At 43.1% G+C, this 20,353-nt stretch overlaps 2 protein-coding genes and 1 long non-coding RNA gene across 4 annotated transcripts; 2 read left to right on the top strand and 1 right to left on the bottom strand.

Annotated features, from left to right (window-relative positions):
• Positions 1-2,473: 2,473 nt before the first annotated feature.
• Positions 2,474-3,778, top strand: LOC118425812. Of its 2 annotated transcripts, none has more exons than XM_035834910.1 (3): positions 2,474-2,578; positions 2,800-2,898; positions 3,216-3,500. In XM_035834910.1, exons 1-3 carry the CDS (start codon positions 2,524-2,526, stop codon positions 3,389-3,391), a joined length of 330 nt encoding a protein of 109 aa, XP_035690803.1. In that variant the 5' UTR covers positions 2,474-2,523; the 3' UTR covers positions 3,392-3,500. The 2 variants fall into 2 exon arrangements, 1 of the variants encoding a protein (XP_035690803.1); XR_004832328.1 differs by lacking the exon at positions 2,474-2,578 and having other exon boundaries at positions 2,789-2,898; positions 3,216-3,317; positions 3,458-3,778.
• Positions 3,779-4,118: 340 nt separating this feature from the next.
• Positions 4,119-19,525, top strand: LOC118425800 (polycystic kidney disease protein 1-like 2). The gene is made up of 28 exons (XM_035834891.1): positions 4,119-4,223; positions 4,503-4,645; positions 4,863-4,963; positions 5,217-5,357; positions 6,536-6,735; positions 7,253-7,435; positions 7,812-7,943; positions 8,297-8,499; positions 8,904-9,015; positions 9,421-9,477; positions 9,647-9,654; positions 9,813-10,019; positions 10,235-10,337; positions 10,451-10,515; positions 10,996-11,289; positions 11,610-12,164; positions 12,468-12,704; positions 12,968-13,135; positions 13,410-13,570; positions 14,523-14,725; positions 15,122-15,367; positions 15,704-15,918; positions 16,011-16,119; positions 16,536-16,780; positions 17,022-17,199; positions 17,397-18,008; positions 18,316-18,852; positions 18,998-19,525. The coding sequence occupies exons 1-28, from the start codon at positions 4,127-4,129 to the stop codon at positions 19,153-19,155; spliced, it is 5,670 nt and encodes a 1,889-aa protein (XP_035690784.1). The 5' UTR covers positions 4,119-4,126; the 3' UTR covers positions 19,156-19,525.
• LOC118425813 lies at positions 16,512-20,350 on the bottom strand. Its single transcript, XR_004832329.1, has 3 exons — positions 20,220-20,350; positions 19,839-19,966; positions 16,512-16,651 (listed from the first exon to the last, which is right to left on the bottom strand). It is a non-coding gene; the product is annotated as an uncharacterized LOC118425813 (long non-coding RNA).
• Positions 20,351-20,353: the final 3 nt, after the last annotated feature.

Genomic DNA, 20,353 nt, shown 5'->3' with positions numbered 1-20,353 from the left:
ACCTTCATCATTGCAAATTCATCAGCCAGAAGGACCCAGAAGGCCACACACTCTGACTTATTTAATCGATATGACGTCCTCTGGACACAACATTATGTGACTAAACAACCAGGATTTTGCTGACCAACATACAGAAACGTTATTGCTCTATTGCTCTGACTTCTTTCACAAAATATGAATTTAATTTGGTATACGTGCAGCCCGTCATGTACGCTCGACCACGAAAATGAAAGGTAACATGGCACCTATGACCTAATATCTAACTACTTTGCTTGTGATATTTCTTAAATGTTCTTACTTTTAGTTTTATGTGGTTGCATATCCGAAAGAAAGTCAAAGAAGTGTTAAAAATCCAAACCCCTTTGCGAGCCTTTCCCGATTTCCCCATTCCCGAAAAGAGGGAAATTTGGCAATTTGACGGTCGCCTTCTTCATTTTCTGGTGACGACCGGGAGCGGTACTGCAGATAAGGCTCTCTTAGGGTATACACTTCCGACTTAAAAATGCACAGAACTCTGGTTGCAAGTCAGTAAGACGTTCCTAAATGGGCTAGGACGCCATTAGATACGTTTAAAATGTCCTTTATGCCTTTTTAAAACACGAGTAGACATGAATTGTTCGATTGTTAGGTGCCGCTTTAGGAGACCATGTAACACCGCGGAGCGCCACCTACATTCATGTACACATCAGTACTAATGAAGGAAGTGAGTAGGAAAAGGATATATATATAGACTTCATTTGCTCTATCCTGCCTTTCTAAACTGTTCATCTGCTCATGTGACAAACATGTGGACGCCAGATCACAAAATGGACGGACAGAGCAGCAAATAATAGACAAATCGTGCATACCGGTTTCTTGAAAACACTGTATTGTATGCCTAAGAATTTCAGGTTGACTCAGATTTGTAAGTTGCCTGTTTGAGTCAACAAACCACGTTTAATCTACAATTCCTGAATGTAAGGGATAAAACAAAAATTGATGTAAGAGTGACGCAGAAGAATAGACTTACAAAGTTGATTCCCTTTTCAGTCTTCCTGGCGTCTAGTTCTTCAAACAATACAAGAAACATTTTCTGTGCAGTTTTTATAGAGTTACTAGTAAGGCCTTATTCAAACACAGCGGCAAAATATTCAATGGCTCATGTTGATATCGATAGAGTCTCGTATATCCACTGACGTCGAAACATTCAGCTTAATCTTTGCGATTCTCCCTCAGTCCCAACAACTTGTCGCCATGGCAACGAAGCAAAATATTATGAAAAATTGTAGAGTCATCAGCCATTTCAACCATTGTCACACCGATAATTGCCAGCTGCAGGAAGTGCACATGTATGCAGTTTTACTAAAGAGACAAAGACTTAACAACGGGATCATTCTCAACAGCCATGAATAATTAACGTATTCTGTAACCCAAAATACATCTGGATTACCGTAGTTTTCTTCAAACACTGTTATAACAGTAGAAAAGAGCTAATTTCAACAGATGTTTAACCGTGAAAAAGATGGTTAGGCGATTGTTACTATAATTACTGCATACATATAAACGGTAACATATTATTATGATGATAGCCATGGCATTGTCGCCACACCCTTGCTCCGCCCTGGAATAGCCCTGGACCTATTCATAAAATCGCAGACTTTCTACATCTAAAGCAATTCAGTGCAATACGTCTGCGATATCTTTGAAGAAACTCACAAAATGATGAGCTTGTTTACGTTTGAAGATATCGTTGGTCAAAATCCTGCTCCATTCCTGATTCAATCACTTAATCACCCGTCTTAGGCTTAGGTCACATTTCCAAACTGGGACCCGGCCGTGCAGCTTTGGGGGGGGGGGGGGGGGGGGGAATGATATAGAAGACATCAAAAATTACAAAATACACAACATAAGATTCATGGGCATAATCTGGGTATATTTCCAGGTATACATTTCAATTTTTCGTTTCTTTAAACATCCCGGCCGGGCCACGGTTTTGAAATGTGACCTAAGCTTTATTCAGCATCTATATTGTAAAAGTAACATCAGTCATAAAGACACATGTATTCTATCAAACTCCATAACAAATCGTCACCACACAGAGATTAAGTATACTTACCAAGTCTTAAGAAGTCTCAACAAGTTACAGCGTCAAATCAAAAGTTTGTGTCCCATGGCCGAAATGACCCATGTATAGCTATTAGATAAGTGGCAGTCCCACGCCATGAAAATTTCGAATTCGGTCGCGTAACGACTGATGCGTGAAGGAGAAAAGTAGGGGTTCGTGTTGGGGTTCTTCAATAATTTACAGGATTCCACCACCGTAAAAGTCAAATTGGCATGACTTTACCAAACAATATTATTTGTGCCGAAAGTTGTCATTTTAACGATTTTAACAGCAAAGAAACGTTTGTGACTCTGTTATTTCATTTTGCATAACCTTTTGCTATATAAATGTTTCCATCTAACCGACAACAGTCAGACTTACCGCGCGCTTTGTGTCCAGCATGTACTGATTCCGGCACACCGATAGTGGGGTTCACCGTCATGTTTTCACCAATCAGGACACTGGTGCTTGCAGTGTTCATTGTTGAGTTAGAAGGTAATGATGAATCCCTTCTCTTTTGTCAAGTTGGCATAGCTGCACTTACCCCAATGAGCTCGAGCGACGTCGCTTCGTGGCCTCTTGTCCGAAAACTGTTCTGAACCTTTCTTCATGTCTGGAGTAGTATGGTCAGAGTTTTCGTTGTTTTCTTAACTTGCCTAAGGCCTTAGTCATTAACAGGTAGTTACTATCCATGTTCTACACGGTTAACCGTCTAGGTGCGCGAGACTGTATGGACGTCTGGTATAACGGCTACCATGAGGGAGGAGTATTCTACCTAGGACAAACACGGGGACGAGCCTACTGCGAAGTACGAGGTAGGCGTCGCTTTGTACCAATCTACAAGCAGATACTACCTTAGCATAAGATAATAGTGAATGATAGCCAACGCACACTCTTAGACCAGCTACACTCCTTTGCCAGCTATATAGGATCTACTTGGAGATGTGCTGGGTACGACAATTCGAGGTATTGCTACATGGTCAATTCATTTCTAGTCCAAGCTGCTACGTAATTTTCAATGTTGAACTGAGTCTTTGGTAACGTAAGGCCCGGGCCGCTTCGAGAATTACAACTTGCAACAATGCATGCAATCTTGGAAGATTTGGGACGATAACATGATATGTTTCTCTAGAGTTTTCCGTCGCCGTGGAGTCCAGTGGATCTGGGGACCCCGGCTTTGACGCATCCACATCCACCTTCATCACTGTAGGGCAAAACACCACTAACTTCGCAGGTAATGTCATGTATGTAATATACTTTGAGAGCTCGAGTGAGCTATTGAGTACCCTGACTGTTGGAACTGTGTAATAAATAATTCAAGTAAGTGCAGTGTGTTTGTATCTTCTGTTGATCTTTTTCGTGTTCATATGGTAGGTGCTGCGCGATCTGGCCTTCATATTTTCATCATTAATGAGCACACTGGAGACGTACTGGATGTCAGGCGCTTCGACACCTCGCTGGAGAGCGAACGGCAATCTGTAACCAGCTTTCTAGGAGGGGTAAACGAAGTGAGGACCTACACTCCACATATGCATACACTTAGTTACGCTCAGTATTTTCCAGAGTCATTTTTCATGATCAGTCTTTTCTTAATCAAATACATGGATTTTATTGCAAGCAATGACATCAAATATGTTTTTACACACATATGTCTTTGCCCCTTTCTCTTACATTTTTACTGTAAGGTACAGTTAACATAGGAATTCACATTGCTGACACGATCAATGTTTATGTGTTTTTCTTGCCAGGGGAGAGTTCTGGCATTGGCTGCACATGACAATGTCGGTAACTTGCCCAACCTCACTAGCTATGGCTCCACTGCATCACCAGGTAAGACAGGTAGTTTATCTTAGATGTGAGAGGCTCGAAAAGAGAATCCAATTCTGAAGGGTTACATTTGTCTCTGTTTTGTAGATGAAATATCTTTATTCAAAGAATGATGTGTTTATACATGATATGTAAATGTATGTGTTACATGGATAACACACAACCATAACCAATATCTTATGCTAACTGTTGTTAGCTTCGACGGATTCCTGGGCGATGATCACTCAGAAAGGACCGCGCCCGTCATGGTTCGTAGAGGACACCAGGGCTGCTGGTCTGGGGCCGACTCTAGTACAAACCAACATTCCTGCAGGTAGGGCCACGGGAATTGTGTCCCTTACAGAAGTGTCATGGGGCATTAAAGTTGGGTTATCATTGAGCCATGGGACATTGACACACAAATACAGGTAGACACGCAAAGACACACACACATACGCGCGCGCGCGCGTGCACACGCACACACACAAAAACTGACAGACACAGACAGACAGGCACACACATAAACACACACTCACACGCATGTCTACATACAGTGTAGCATGATTATGGTAGTTGCAGAACTAATCATATTTTCCTGTCCATGTTTTACAAGGCGGATGGACGGTAGTGATGAACCGGTTTGACGGTTCTGTGGATTTTGCCTGGCAACTCTGGGACCAGTATGAACAAGGCTTCGGCGACCCGGCAGGGGAATACTGGCTAGGGCTGGCAACTTTGCATGAAATTACAACTCAGGTCAGTGCTGTGTGTTAGTCTGTCAGTGTGTTAACGTTAGTGTGTTAGTGTGTTAGTGTGTTAGTGTTAGTGTGTGTGTCTGTATCTTTATGTTAGAATTGTCTCTGTACAACAGTTCTTTATCAAACGCAACAATGTAACAGTTTGTTCAATAACAGAGTACTCCTTTCATCTTCCAACGATGGCTATAATTCCATATCGATTTCGTCTTTTATAGAAAGACCACTATATGCGGCTAGAGTTGGAGGATTTTGACGGCACTAGAGTCTGGGCAGAATGGAGCTTCTTCCAAGTTGGTCCCGCATCTGATAACTACAGGTAAAACCTGGTTGTTTTCGTGAACAGCTTTGTGTTAAAGATTGGTAGGGTTCACAACCTTACTGCAACACATGTGGTTCACATTCTTCCACGTGTGAAGGAGAAATAGAGTCCATTTAGGCCCCAAATGAAGGCAGCTAAGGTGCCATCGCTACGTCACCTAGCTAACTTTATTCTAGCTAGACATGATAATATGTTTTTCTTTCCGTGTGTACATTGAACAGTTTATTCAGAATGTCTGTGTCTGTGTCAGACTGTATGTGTCAGGCTACAGCGGAAACGCCGGTGACGGACTGACAGGCGATGAGAACAACTACCGTTACATCGCACACCTCATGCAGTTCAGTACCGCGGACAGGGACAACGACCCCACACCCAACAATTGTGGGGAAAGGTACTGGATCAAACAATACCTAGCTGGACTGGTGCTAAAAGTCATATCGGACTGCAGATCACGCACAACGTTGAACAAAACTGACAATAAAGAAAGACATTAAAGCATGAAGTAGTCATAACACGATTGCAGGCTGATTTCCAAAATGTGTCAAGGAGTGATGAGTCCATTCAGGCCCAAAGGAAAGTGTCTATGGAGTCATTGAAATGTCGTCTTGGTGACGTTATTCTAGATAGTGTCACAAAAACTGACATTAAACAAGACATTAAATCATTAAGTTGTCAACACGATTGCAGGCTGATTTCCAAAATGTATTAGAGTCCATTCCAAGACACCATGCGGATGTTTGTTGCCATTGTTTAGAATTGATTTTAAAGTTTTGTAATTATATGTCTAGGACATTTGATACTTCAGAAATATTTCTAACACTGTTTTAACTTTATAAATATTTCCCTGGTCCTGTAAAACTTTGGAAATATTCATGGTGTGGAATTGGATACTTCTAATGGTTTCTAAATAATGATAACAGCATTCTACCATTATTTACCATTTTCTACCATTTTTTGTAAATGGTTCGGTGGGCTGGGAAGATAGCAATTCACACATCCTTGCAAAGTATGGTTGGGTGCCATGCAACAATGGCCCACCACAAAGGATCCACCAGTGCCCAGCAGTGAAATCTAAAAATATACAGATGCAACAATAGGGCTCACTTTTATGGGGGCAATAAACTAATTTTACCATTTGGCCAGGTTTACCATTTTTTGTAAATATTTGTAAATGTGAAATAATCACAGAGAGGTTTCACAATTATTCTAAATAAAGATATTTTTGTACAGTTACTTTCAAAATGTTTCTAAAATACTCAAAGAAATTAAAATAAATGAGTATTTTCTTAGTCAATTTTTTGAAAATAATTTAATTATTGTGGATATTCTTTTATTCAAAATAATTCAGACTAATTATAAATATCGCCTAAAAACCCTCATGGTGTCTTGGAATGGACTCGTCTAATAAACATAACAGTTACTATACTGGCTATGTATAGTTTGTTTCCAGAAATCCAGAAATGTGTATTAGTATTTTTCCTTCACCAACGCTGACCAACATCTACAGTTGGTCGAATATTTATGATGACACATGTAACCTTCACTAACACTAAGAACCATCCCCTACAGGTGGGGCGGTGGGTGGTGGTACACCCTAGGCTGCGGCCGTGCGTACCTAACCGGGAGTTATCTCCCAGTGTGCTCCGACCCTGCCAACCCGGGCTACTCCTCCGCCATCTGCCACAGACTGGGAGTCAACTGGACATACTTCCGCGGCTCGGAAATCTCGCTGAAGAAGGCCCTCATGATGGTCCGGCCGACGGATGCAGGTGAGATAATCGGATGTATGAGTACTGGTATGACGACGATTTCATCCAGGAAAATCATTCATTCATTCTGAAGTTTAGGTTTTGATGGCCACTGCTGGCCAGATCTAGTCGCTTGTAGCGTCATCCTTCCGGTTGGCGGCGGCGGCCCCGTTCACGAGAGAGCTTTATGATATGACGTCAAACCTCTGCACGTAAAAGAACCTAGCACACTTATTGAGAAGAGAAGGGGTGATCATGACCTGGTATGCTTGGCTAAAAATGTTGGCCATAGCAAAGCCGCATTGCAATTCTAGGTGACGAAAAACCGCAATCTTTCGTCCTCATTCTAATAGGGCCGATTTACAAGAGACAAAAAATGCTTGTTCTGATTCCCGTCAACCACGAGGGTTAACGGCATTGAGATGCACTGAGCGGGAGTCGCAGATGTTGTGTGTAAAACCAAAACTGTCATAGGCCACAATACTAGGACAATCGTGTAAGTCGGCCGCCCGCTTTATTCGCTTTATCTTACCTACAGCATGGCCAGCCATATCCAGGCGCCACGTGCCTGGTACCTGCGGCTTGGCTACCCTCCCTGACGGCGGACCCGGGGAGTGTGTCGCCTCCTCCAGTACCCCGTGCTGCTCCGACACGAACGTGTGCGGTATGACGGATGCGCACTGCGCATGTCCGGGCTGTGCCGACTACCGGGAGGTCATAGGTACGTCATGAACACCTACCGCTTCTTGAAACGATGGCATCTAATCTCTAAAGCGCTTTTGCACGTCCACGTTTCTCCAGTCAAATACTTGTAGCTAGATTGATTTCTTAGCACCGTGAATCTGTAAACCTCGGTCAAGATAGATATCTTCAAACACAGTGATTGTACATAGCTCCGACAGGAAAAACGCAGACACGTCCATGGCTAGTGGAAATGACGTGCAGTCAATCTGTAGCAGTAGCACAACAAAATCAGTCCATTGACATCAGTCCAAGTACATTTGCCCTGCGCTGAACTTACACCGAATACAATTGCCTGTTTCCAATGCTTTGCGCTAATACTTTACTACATCTACATCGATTTGTATTCTTGCTAGATGTGAACGAGTGTACGGATGACTTTGCCGACTGTGACCAGCTTTGCGCAAATTACCTGATCACGCCGTATGGGTTCCACTGCTACTGTCTGACAGGGTTTACTCTCAACGCGGACAACAGAACATGTGACGGTGAGTCAAATTTTAACAACCCTGTCTTTAATCATAGAAGGTTATGTCATGTATTTTCTGTCTGAAAATATATGTAGACAGAAAGTAGATTAAAAGCTAAGGAAAGCTATAGCCATTCATTCAACAGGAAAAATAAGAATCTAATTCTATAGCTATTTTGTTTTCCCGTTTTCAAAACCATTTCTTGTTGCGTCCTTTCCAATAAAACATCAACGCGCTATGGTAACATTACTGCTATAGTTTGATTGTACGATAGCACGTATACAGTACATACAACCTAAGCTAACCGGTACCATTTCATCCCTATACTGAAAGGCTAAATCATCATAAAGAACCATGTTTGACCCTATCAGGACCAGGGCCGGTGTCGTCTCTCGGTGCGTTCTACCTCCCCGTCACCACCGGCGAGGCCCCGTGGGACGTGGCGCAGTCGGACTGCCGGTTCCACGGGGGCAATGTGGTCTCCTTCTCCAGCCTGGCGGAGAGCACCATGGTGGCGAACATCGTGGGAGACGGGGCCGTGACGTGGTGGATAGGGCTGAACGATGTGGCGACGGTACGAATATCTGGTGTATATATCTGTATCAGTATTTTGTTCAAACGGTAACGTTATAAACACCCTTGTGCGATATAACTTCTGTCCAAGCAGAGGTTCGACTCAGGCTGTTTTTTAGGCCCCGACATAGGCGTTTCTATCATGCTTTCTATTTTGTATCGTTTTCTTTTTTAGTCCACGAGACATAAAGAGAAAGGTACATAATAAAAAGCCCGATAAAAAACGCATAAAAAACGTCTAAAAATAGCCGGAGCCTAACCTCTGCTTGGAGAGTACGATATAACGTCTTCCAGCAGATACTGGGAATAAAATCTAGTTTTCTGAATATTTAGAAATATGATTCTAAAAAGTATTTCTTTATATAGCTGTGTTCGCTAAGGTAAGAATATAATTGTTCTCGTTAGGAAGGGACGTGGGTGTGGCTGAACGGCACGTGGTCAGGAGAGCCGTATCCATGGCAACCTGCACAACCAGACGGAGGGACGGCCGAGAACTGCGCGGCTGTCAGCGGGAATGGTATGTGCTTTCAATGGATGAACTTTATTGCTCGACATGGTAAAATGCAACAATGCCAAGATGATCAATACAATAATACTAGTCTATTTTAAAGTCCATAACTGCCGGAATATGGACGTAAACGGCGTATTGACAAATGTACAAGACTGTTATGGTCAATATATTCACTCGTTTATTAAGTGCTACATTGGCCAAAGTACGTACGAGGAGTTGGGACATGGCATAAGTAGATCGAAAATGTCTGTGTTTAAATTGTCTTTGGCAAGGGTGTGACACAACATTATTGTGTTGCCATTCTTAATGCTTGTTTGCGGGGCAGGTTAACAGTAACGTGTCAGTAGCTAAGAAAATACATCAGAAGCCATTATTCTGCCATACATGTATAACGTTACTCCTCTTATACAGGATGGGAAGACTTGCCGTGCACCATGAACAACTCCTTTGTCTGCAAGATGACACCAGGTTTGACCCGTCCGAATCTATATATCTATATGTATTGTTTGTTTTATACGAACGCATTGTCCAAAGGATGGATATAAATGCATATAATTAAGAGTGAATGAATGGTAAATGTTTGCTATAATTGATGGTGGTGTTTTTTCTATTCACCATGCTTCACTTGTATCTGCAGACATTGTGGTAGGTGATCATCCCAGAACATATCGTTTCTCAATTCCACAAAATGTTCTGTTGACCCTAGTATTATTGAAATACGTACATATTGACATGCAACGTCACATGATTTAGAAAGATAATCTGTCAAACTAATTCTATATTCTTGCATTTACACAAACTAGAACTTCCCCCTGTTGGTTGACTATCTTGACGCTCTCCCTCTGATCATCATTGACGAGGAGCTGATCTTTACCTCGGACCTGATCAGGTTCGTGGTTGGTTTGTCGACCGGTCAGAACTACACGTCAGACCAGGTGCATCCCGCGGTGGTCTCCGCTCTCAGAGTGTTCAGGAGAGTCGACATGGATGCTACCAGCGATGTCGGGAAGGTGAACGGGCAGCTTCTGTTTTGGAATATTTTAATATTAAATCTTACATTTTAAATCTTACAATGCGATTTCATTGTAGGCCTAAGAGCGCATGATCTTACAGCATAGGGCCGGTTGCTACGAACAAATATTGACCTTAGTCAAGATCAATTTTTCAAATTCCTGATCAAAACTGACCTTGACCAAACGCTTTATCAATTTCCCCACTATTTTAGGAGGCTTGGGCTGGTGCACTTGAGAGTCTGTCCCTTGTCCTGTCCCTAGCGGTCCCGAGCGACAACTCCACAGACAAGAACCACTCATTGGTCCTGGCAGAAGGTACTAGTATGTCCTTACTTATTACTCTGCTTATTGCACTTATTAAAATTGTAAAGGAGTCGTTACTTTCAGTCTTTAAAGTCATAACGTTTAACTCATGCTTTCTGCTTTAGAGCTTCTAGACTTTGCGGACGGTCTACTGATGGTGGAAGCGCAGCCGAGTCATTGTCCGGACCAGGTCAGTCTTTGCAAATATTCGTTTTACTGTAACGCTACTATCTCAACCATAAACATACGATCACAACATGTTGGAAAATTGAAACATTTGTGTCTGACTGATTGTATTTCTCTTAACCCTTAAACTGCCAAACCCGGATATATCCGGCATACATATACATGTCCTGTGTGCCGCACCCAGATATATCCGGGATAGCGTATTCCCCCGAAGTAGCAACTTTGCGCGCGCGTAGCGCACGAACCCCGGAAGTTAGGGACTTTTAATATAAATTTTACTATATAACGTTACAGAACAATGGTGGGTATTGTGTGTTGGACGTTTATCCTCACTCAGTCAGTTCACTCTTAACAGTTTACAGTTATAACTGTTGTAATTCCTTTATATTGTTTATGTACATCAGGACAAAGCTACACGAAAATAATCCACCTGTGTTTCAAATCATGTAGTATGTATTTGATTTTTTCTTCTTCTCTTTTCTAGCTCGTAACAATGGCGGTACATTGTCATGAAGCGGCCAAATACCTCGGGGACACTCTGTCCAGTGTTCTGCACGAAATGTACATAGACAGGATCGAAATCTCCAGCACAAGCATCACAATTGCATCACTCACACTGGACAAGAACTCTACCGAGCAGCCCTTTACAGTTGATGGAGGCTATGTCGTGTTTCCAGTATCGCTGTTGGATATGATAACGGATCCTCCGGATTTCCTAGCCTCAATACAGGAGGCGCTTGACTACAACATCACGGTCAGAAACTGGACCGTTGCCCAAGTAAGTCATGTTTTCTTACTCTCCAAGCAGAGGTTAGGCTCCGGCTGTTTTTAAAAAAATTTTTCGTCGTTTTTATCGGGCTTTCTATTTTTTATTTTATCTTGCTGTGTCAAAACCTAACTACAAGAAAAATGACAAAATAGAAAGCCCGATAAAAAGGACTAAAAAAACGTTAAAAAAACAGCCGGAGCCTAACCTCTGCTTGGAGAGTAATGTTTTCTTATTATTTTTGGATATGTGCTTCTTTCACAATTTTTATTGCATATAGGCATAAGAGAAGTTACTAAATATTTCTGAAGCACAATTTGCCTTTTTTCCAGACCACATTCTACAAAGACAACCCATTCTGCTGGAGTTTTACGGATAACAACGTCGTACAAACGGCCGTTCTTGACGTCATGGTCAAGAGGATGCCGGGAAACCATTTGCTAAGCTTTACGTCACTTCCAGACGACATTGAGCTCGGCCTGTCACAGGGAATAACTGCCCTGTCTGCAGCACCTGTCTCTCTGGACGACATACGTCAGTTTGGGGACATGATGTATCATGTCATTAACGGAACGAACAGCTCCCAACCCCAGGCACTAGCCATCACAGTAACACCCACCGTACCAGGTACAAGCCTTACGCTGTATCTTCGCTACGACGACTTTCCAACGCGGGATGTGTACAACATGACAACGTCTGTTGTTGGCTCTAGTTCAGACTTCTCTTTCCTTCTCCCGACCTTCAACGAATCGTCCGTCCTCTACCTTGGAGTATACCGTGACCGGAGCAGTGAACAGGGAGGACCTGGCCACAACCTGAGTGTGAGAGGGCTGAGCTGTAACTTCTGGAACGAGAGAGCGCATAACTGGAGGGAGGAAGGATGCCATGTGAGTTCTTTTGACTATCCTATTCTATAAAGATACTTCTGTAAAGATAATACGAGTACTCTTAGATTGATACATACTGCGATATACCTGTTGAGCATTCGTGTTACTGTGGTAGTTCGCTCCTATGATCGCTTCTGCTACAGATAGCGGAGAAGCGACTGTAATTATAGTGTATAATGAATGTCAGGACTAGAAGCAATTGTATATAGTGTTAATAAACGCCGAAGCGAACTACTTTCCGGATGGTACCCAGGCTACCGCCCTGTATGATGTAATTATAATTTCTGGATTTCTTTACGATAGGTCAGCCCCAAGTCTACAACCACGAAGACCGTTTGTCTCTGTAACCATCTGATTGAGGACAGGACTGACTTTGCCGCCAGTTTCTTCACGCTCCCAAACACCATCGACTTCTCAACCGTTTTCAGCGCAGACCTCGGACAAAACCCCGGTGTGTTCGCCACCGTCCTGGCGTTTCTCGCTCTCTTCTTGGTCGGTGCGTTCTTTGCAAGACGAGCGGATAAGTTGGACGCCATGAAGGTATAACGTATTCTTTTATGACGCAGCAAAAAGTAGGAAAGGCACAGTTCAATGATTTGGGGATAAAGAACAAAGTTCAACAATCCAAGCAAAAGAATGTATTTCGTGTTGGCGCCGGGGGCTGTTAGGCAAACTACATAATGGTTGTCAAATAATAACATGGTAATAGCATTGCTTGATATATGCTTTCATGCATTCAAGGTAAATGATGCTCACGTGACAATAGAATGAAACAGGATGATAGTGTGCTTGTGTTGTTCCAGGCGGCAGTGTTTCACCTGCCAAACAACAAACCGTACGACAGACTCCAGTACCTTCTCAAGGTTTACACCGGCCATCACGTCGGGTCAGGGACCGACTCAAAAGTCGCATTCCTGCTGACGGGGTCGCTGGATGACAGCGACGTGCGAGCTCTAGGAAATGAGAAGAACGTGAGTTTATATTACGAATTACCCAGTGTACTCAGTATTCAATCAGTTCAAAGTGCTTTATTATCTACACGGTATGCTTTTCTGGTATGTGGTTATGATAAGCCATTCTTCAAACTATTATCACAGAATAGCACTAAGAGACATAAACAGACGGGGGTGGTATTGACTAGGATCAAGCATTAGCATACCCCTTACAATGATAAAGTGAACATTTGCGAATTCTTCTAAATCATTGAATTGAACTTTACCGTTAGTCACTTACCGTTTTTATCAGGTCCTCGCCACAGGTGAGTGTCGAACATTTCTGATGACGACATCCTATGACCTGGGGCACCTCCAGACCCTCCACATCTGGCACGACAACAGCGGGAAGGGAACCCGCGACTCCTGGTACCTGGAGAAGGTCGTCGTTCATGACCTCCAGAGAGACCTAACGTAATGACTAATGTACTTTTTGTTGTGCTGTTACCACAACTAAAATTTAGCAATACCTGTCCCTGGTACTGAACGATCTTTCCTTCTTCTATTCTTCAGAATAGTCATACATTTCCTGTATGACGGCTGTTGTGCTATGTAACCTGTCCTTGGTGCTGAACGACCTTTCTTCCTCTATTCCCCACAACAGTCATACCTTCCTGTACGGCGACTGTTATATCTGTCCTTTGTGCTGAACGGCCTTTCCTTCTTAAAATCATCAACCTGGTGACATGTAACCCTGGTTAAATAAAATAAACAAACAATTTCGCCAAAACAGTAATGCCTTACTGTATGATGACTGTTGGGCTATATAACCTGTCCTTGGTGCTGAACGACATTTCCTTCTTCCATTCTCCGCAACAGTCATACCTTTCTGTATGACGACTGTTGTGGTATGGAAACTGTCCTTGGTACTAAACTACCTTTCCTTCTATTCTTCACAACAGTCATGCCTTCCTGTATTCCTTCTTCCATTGTCCACAACAGTCATACCTACTTGTATAACAACTGTTATGCCATGTAACCTGTCCTTGTCGCTGAACGACCTTTCCTTCTTCTATTCTTCATAACAGTCATACTTACCTGTATAACAACTGTTGGGCTATGTAACCTGTCCTTGGTGCTGAACGACGTTTTCTTCTTTAATTCTCCACAACAGTAATACCTTCCTGTATGATGACTGTTGGGCTATGTAACTTGTCCTTGGTGCTGAACGGCCTTTACAATTTCTCCACAACGGCCATACCTTCCTGTATGACGACTGTTGGGTTATGTGACCCGTCCTTGGTGCTGAACGACCTTTCCTTCTATTCTTCACTACAGTCATACCTACCTGTATAACAACTGTTTGTCTGTGTAAACTGTCCTATTGGTGCTGAATGACCTTTCACACTTAAATTGTCCACCGCAGTTACACCTTCCTGTGTGATGATTGGCTGGCTGCGGACAGGTCTGACGGTCTCATCTACAGAACCATCCCGAACGCATCAGAAAGCGAACTCATGTCCTTCGGTCACCTTTTCCTTTCTCAAACCAAGAAGAACTTTACCGACGGTCACATCTGGATGTCGACAGTATCGAAGGGGATTTCAAGGAACTTTACTAGAGTACAACGTATGTTTACTTTAACTTAGGTGTCTAAATCAAGGCTAAATAGTGTTCAAGTGAATGGTTACTTCTGCAACTGTTCCTTTTTGGCGGAACGGGGCAAATGCTATGAATTAACTATTCAGCTTGAATTCAGTAAAGCAAATGAATGCCGATGTATGAAACCCATCTACATCATTTTCGAACCTGTGGGAGACAGATCCGAATAGACAGTGCGAAATATTTGTAAGGATCAATCGTATGTGTGAACATGATAAAATATGGGAGAATAAGGATTTAGAGCACAATTACAAAATTTCAAAAGCCGTCTGTGGTAATGACACTGAGCCCTCACTGGTAATGACACTGAGACCATTACCAGTCCTCTTACAAGACTAATACCATGTGTTTGAACATGTTCAGGTCTGGCCTGCTGTCTGTCCATCCTTTTCTGCACCATGATCGCGAACGCCATGTGGTACCAGACAGAGGACAAGGTGGAGTCTCCCTCTGCCCTGACCATCGGACCAATCAGCTTCACCCTCCACCAGATGTACGTCAGCGTCATGAGCAGTCTGACGGTCCTGCCTGTTAATGTCGTCATCGTGCAGATCTTCAGGAAGACCAGGAACAAACCTGACAAACAGCACGTGTTTGCTGAGGATTTAGGTAACTTCATACATACATAAACGCATTGATCTATACATTGCGCCCAAATGTTGTTCCCAACAAAGGTTATAACTGTATGCAACTGCTATGTGCAACTGTTTTACGTCTAAGTGTTCTATGGTAGCGCATACAGTGTCTACAGTCATGGTATCTACAGGGAGAGGTCAGGGTCAGTGCGTGCACGTGTAAAGGTCGCGTAGAATGTGCCAGAGTTTCCTTGTGTTGAGAGCCCTTAGTTTCCTAAAACAACGCTAACAACAACAAGGCAAATATAATGGACCAACTTACGGGTTGTGCATTCATGGTGACTTGTACTTCCTTCAACGCGTTATGCAGAGGAGAAATCGAGCAAGTCACGAGGTGGAGGTGAGAAGATGCTCCCGTACTGGATGGTGTACGTAGGCTGGGTGCTGGTGTTCCTGTCGTGCTTCGTCTCGGCGTTCTTCACGATCCTGTACAGCCTACAGTGGGGCTCGGAGAAGGCCAACAACTGGCTCAAGAGCTTCTTTATGTCCTTTTTTATGTCAACGTTGATCATAGAGCCCTTAAAGGTACGTACCACATAAATACAAACTCATTTCTACCACAGAATGACAAATGGCGTTTACAGACATTTCTTAAAACTGCCCTTATTGTCTTCAAGGTGATTCTCTTAGCTGCCGCGTTGTCCATGCTGTGCAAAAAGCTGGTTGCCGTAGTCGAGACGACGGACAGTAGCAAGACGGTTCCTCCAGTATCTGAAGAACAGGATGGTATCTTCAACACTATTGATGCATGTTCTATCAGTAGATAGTCGTATTTTAATATCAATGATGATAGTGTTTGGCAACACCCATCAATGACTCTCAGTCTTTACTTTCTTAGCCAAATAGCAAATGTGTTATAGGTACAGATTGCATTACTGTTGTCAGTTTGTAGGTTCACAATAACGTACCAAATACTACTCTCCAAGCAGAGGTTCGGCTCTGGTTGTTTTCTATAAAGCTTTCTATTTTGTGCCGTGTTCTTTATGTCTCGCGGCCAAACCAGGACATAAAGTATACGGCACAAAATATAAAACCCCGATAGAAACGCCTAAAACATGTGAAACACAGCCGGAGCCGAACCTCTGCTTGGAGAAAAAACACTATATGACAGTTTTTACTCAAATTTGGTGTCCATATGACAGCCGAGCGGTCACTTGCTGCACGAGAGCAGTGTAGAAGGGGCCTCCCGAAAGTCGACCTGTCCATCCTGAAGCGAGCCTGGGAGTCCAGACAGCGGCGGATGAAAGTCAGCAAGACCCTGGCGGAGATCATGTCTTACTTAGTGTACGTCGTCTTCATCCTGTGCGTGGCAAACGTGGGGTTCTCCAGCGCAGGCTACCACTTCCACAAGTCGGTCAGCACGACATTCGACAACAAGTTATTCAAAGTAAGTAAATTTGCATTACTAATGATTTATCTTAAGTCGAGGCAAACAAAAACATGGGAATATAAAGGTAATGGAGCGAGTATTTCTGCTGAAGAATGCTTTTTTTCACATAAAAGGAAAGGGGGCTTGGAGCAGGGCATATCAGGACAACAAGCGATGGTAATAAGAAGATAGCAAAATCTCTTCAACGGCCTGGGCTAGCTGAGCTTTCACTGATATGATTTTGTGATGTCACGTACAGGTTGGTAAAAGGCCAGACGTTCAGTGGTGGTTGGAGGGAACCGTGATTCCGGGATTGTTCGCAGAAAGAGCACGAGTGCGCAGGAGCACCACTGCCAGCGGACACATACCGACCGTTGACGTTCCTTTGTTTAAACTAACGGTACCGCACTTGAGGCAGCAGCGGACGTCAACAAATGGTAACCTCTTTGTCTTTACTTGGGACTATGGATTCTGCTTCATATTGCCTTGCTTTATTACCTTGTATTGCAGCGTATAAAATCTTATATCTGATGCGAATGAACAGATTCCACAATAACGACAAACAGCTCAAAAGCGCATACGTCCCTTGGTTTACTGGATTTGACGATGGGTCTTGTCTTCCTTTATTTTGCAGGTATAAATCATATGAATGACTGGTATCCTTCAAGTAATTCCACAGAGTCACCCAGTTTCCCTGTTCCGTCGGCATGGAACGTCTCCAAAGATCATGGCAAAAATTCCCTACCATACATAGGAAAACTGGATGTGTATGACGGCAGCGGTTACTTCGCCCAGCTTGGAAACACTAAGGAACAGGCAATGGGTGTCCTCTGTCACCTGTTCAATAACAACTGGACTGACTCTCAAACTCGGGCTCTCTTTGTGGAGTTTGCATTGTTGAGTAACAACGTTAAACTCGTTTGTGTTGTAACGTACTTGATAGAATACACCCCAACTGGAGCCGTATTCCCTTCGAAATGGATGTCTGTCTTTCAACTTCACGACTACGTCGGAGCGCAGGGTGTCCTCGTGGCGGCCGTGCAGCTTTGTTTTGTGATTATTGTACTGATACAGACATTCAGGGAGATAAAGGCTGTGATCCGACTTCGCTGTGAATATTTCCTCCAATTCTGGAACGTCGTTGAGGTCTTCAACTTGGCGTTTTCATGGATGGCGATCTCCATAGGTGTGGCTAAGGTTATCATTGCGGAGAGCACGTCATTCAAGGCGGAGGATCGGCAGTCCGGTAAGTACAAAAACGACCATTTAATATCTTGAATGCTCTCGATATGTGTTAAGACCCGGACCACGGCATCACACAATATGATACCTATTTACCCCATCTGAAAGCTCTGACAGTGCAGTATGAGGCATAAAGGTGTAATAACGGTGCACTAACGCTAATACTCCTACTAGTTCCTACGTTTAGTAGCGCACGATAGTTATAGTCTATGTATTCTGTCTCAAGTATGATGCCGATAATAAATGGAGTCATTGTTTTGACCACATTATGTCATGTGAATCAATTTAACCACGTTCATATGCCCTCACAGACTCCACCCATGAGACGCTTATCCAACTGGCCAGCATCTCGGCTCTGTTCACGTGGGTGACTGCAGTCGTTGCCTTCATCAACGTCATCAAGCTGATCAAGCTGCTGCGCTTCAACGCCATCATCGCGTCCTTCTCCAGCTGCCTGCGCATCATGTCCAAGGACCTCCTCATGTTCCTGGTCATATTCCTCGTCGCGTTCCTCGCTTTCGTCCAGTTCGGATGGCTGGCATTTGGGACGGAGCACAGCAACTTCAAGTCCTTCGCTGACGCGACAGAGAGCTCCTTTGTCATGTCGTTGGGTAACATCAATTCTGTGGTGTCTCTTTTGCGCAACAACAGCATGGCGCCCATGTACCTCCTTCTTTTCGTTGTGACCATGATGTTCATTCTGCTGAATCTGCTCATCTCTGTCATCAACGAGGCCCTGGCGACCATGAGGGAAGTCAAGCTGTCACGTGAGCAAGCGGAGATCGCCCAGGGGATGTGGGAGATGGCGTGGAGGATCACGGGACGTCGTCGGGATGTCAAGGGTCAAAGTACGTTCTTGAATATGTCACTTCAAGTGTATGTATTGGTGCCCATTAATTACCCGAACACCTGTTACACTTGACAAGCAACCAACCCAATATGCAACAATCTTTATATAATTTTATATAACATAATTTGTTCGCACTTTTCCAGATCTACTCATATTTGAGGGGAAGGCGCCGGCAGTAGAGCTGGACGATATCGTGACAGACATTGAAATGAAGGTTGATGAACTCTACAGTGAATGGAAGACGATGAACGAATTCCTCGAGGACAGTACGCATGATAAAGAGAATAAACCTGATGATTAAGCTAAGCAAAGCTATGTTGAGTAAGAGTCCAGGATATGAAAAATGTAGCAAGAATATTGCGCTATCATATTTCAAATATCATATCATATATCTTCTTAATATATAAAAGAATTGCATATAAGGTAGAAAATCTTAGACACTTAAAGTACGTTGTAATCAATCGTATGAAAGCCAAGCATGTTTGTGGAAACGATTGCAGTTCCGTGCAATGTTTCTCTCTCTAAAATCGAGTGAACAGTCTTGTTCAAAATGACCATGAATATGACGAAAACGAAAGGTCACGTATGGTATTGTTAGGTAGCTTTATGAAACTGAAGTGAAGAAAAGGTAGCTATGGCACCTGAATCCTAGTGTGGATGTTCTAAGTAACCTTGCCCACTGTACGTCTACTATACTTGCTGTGTTAGAGTGTACATTGTACGTGTACGTCTACATGTATATGCCAGAACTAAGCACAGTCAACTTAAAGTTATACAAATAAATATATATATACACGCCTGGGTGGCTTAAGTCATATGTCAAAAGTCAAGTCTGTCTCGTTGTGTCCTTTCAAATAAAGGGTCTAATCGTATAATCGTTACATGGTTGTAGTAGATGTTCGGGGGGGGGGGGCACATAACAAAAATTACTAGTACTGTCAACGGAAATCGCTTTATATTACAAGCTCCTACAATTCAACTTACCTGAAGTTCAGTTGAGTTCTTCAACATTCATCTGTCACGAAATAGGGCAATATCTCACCAGCTTATTCCGAGAACAAATGCTGTGTTGAAAGATGTGAAGGATTCCTTTCACATGTCCATTGTGTCACCTAGCGGAATTTTTGGAAAGCTCATTTGAAAGGACATGTGAATGCTATCAACAAGATAAATGGCACTCTATCGCCATTTGAAGTTCCGTGTTCTTATACTATTTAGCGAGCTGCTTGTCAGAAGTGTCTTAGCTGCCAGTTAGAAATATTTAAGAGGATAACTGTCACTAGATTATAATCTTAACGTTGTGTTCGCCTGTTCTGATGATTGAAGAAAAACTCGTTAACACTAAAAATTCAATACATCACTTACCGGGGCGTTGGGCAGGTGTGGGCACACCTGTGGCATTGGAACCTGTTTACAATCTGCACAGGAAGAAAATAGTTCCAAGCTTTATCATAGATCTGACAGCAAATAATTCTCGCTGATACGTTAGAGCATAGATA

The sequence above is a fragment of the Branchiostoma floridae genome, chromosome 11 (assembly GCF_000003815.2).
Source record: "Branchiostoma floridae strain S238N-H82 chromosome 11, Bfl_VNyyK, whole genome shotgun sequence".
Classification (NCBI taxonomy): Eukaryota; Metazoa; Chordata; class Leptocardii; order Amphioxiformes; family Branchiostomatidae; genus Branchiostoma; species Branchiostoma floridae.
The sequence above is the reverse complement of the archived record's forward strand: the minus strand, read 5'-3'. Positions and strand labels throughout refer to the sequence as shown.

Coding starts and splice junctions, on each gene's coding strand:
- LOC118425800 (XM_035834891.1), top strand. CDS start 4,127: ATGATCACTCAGAAAGGACCGCGCCCGTCATGGTTCGTAGAGGACACC. Junction 7,436..7,811: donor CGACTACCGGGAGGTCATAG/GTACGTCATGAA, acceptor TATTCTTGCTAG/ATGTGAACGAGTGTACGGAT. Junction 18,853..18,997: donor TCGGGATGTCAAGGGTCAAA/GTACGTTCTTGA, acceptor GCACTTTTCCAG/ATCTACTCATATTTGAGGGG.
- LOC118425812 (XM_035834910.1), top strand. CDS start 2,524: ATGTTTTCACCAATCAGGACACTGGTGCTTGCAGTGTTCATTGTTGAG. Junction 2,579..2,799: donor GTTCATTGTTGAGTTAGAAG/GTAATGATGAAT, acceptor TTAACCGTCTAG/GTGCGCGAGACTGTATGGAC. Junction 2,899..3,215: donor AGCCTACTGCGAAGTACGAG/GTAGGCGTCGCT, acceptor ATGTTTCTCTAG/AGTTTTCCGTCGCCGTGGAG.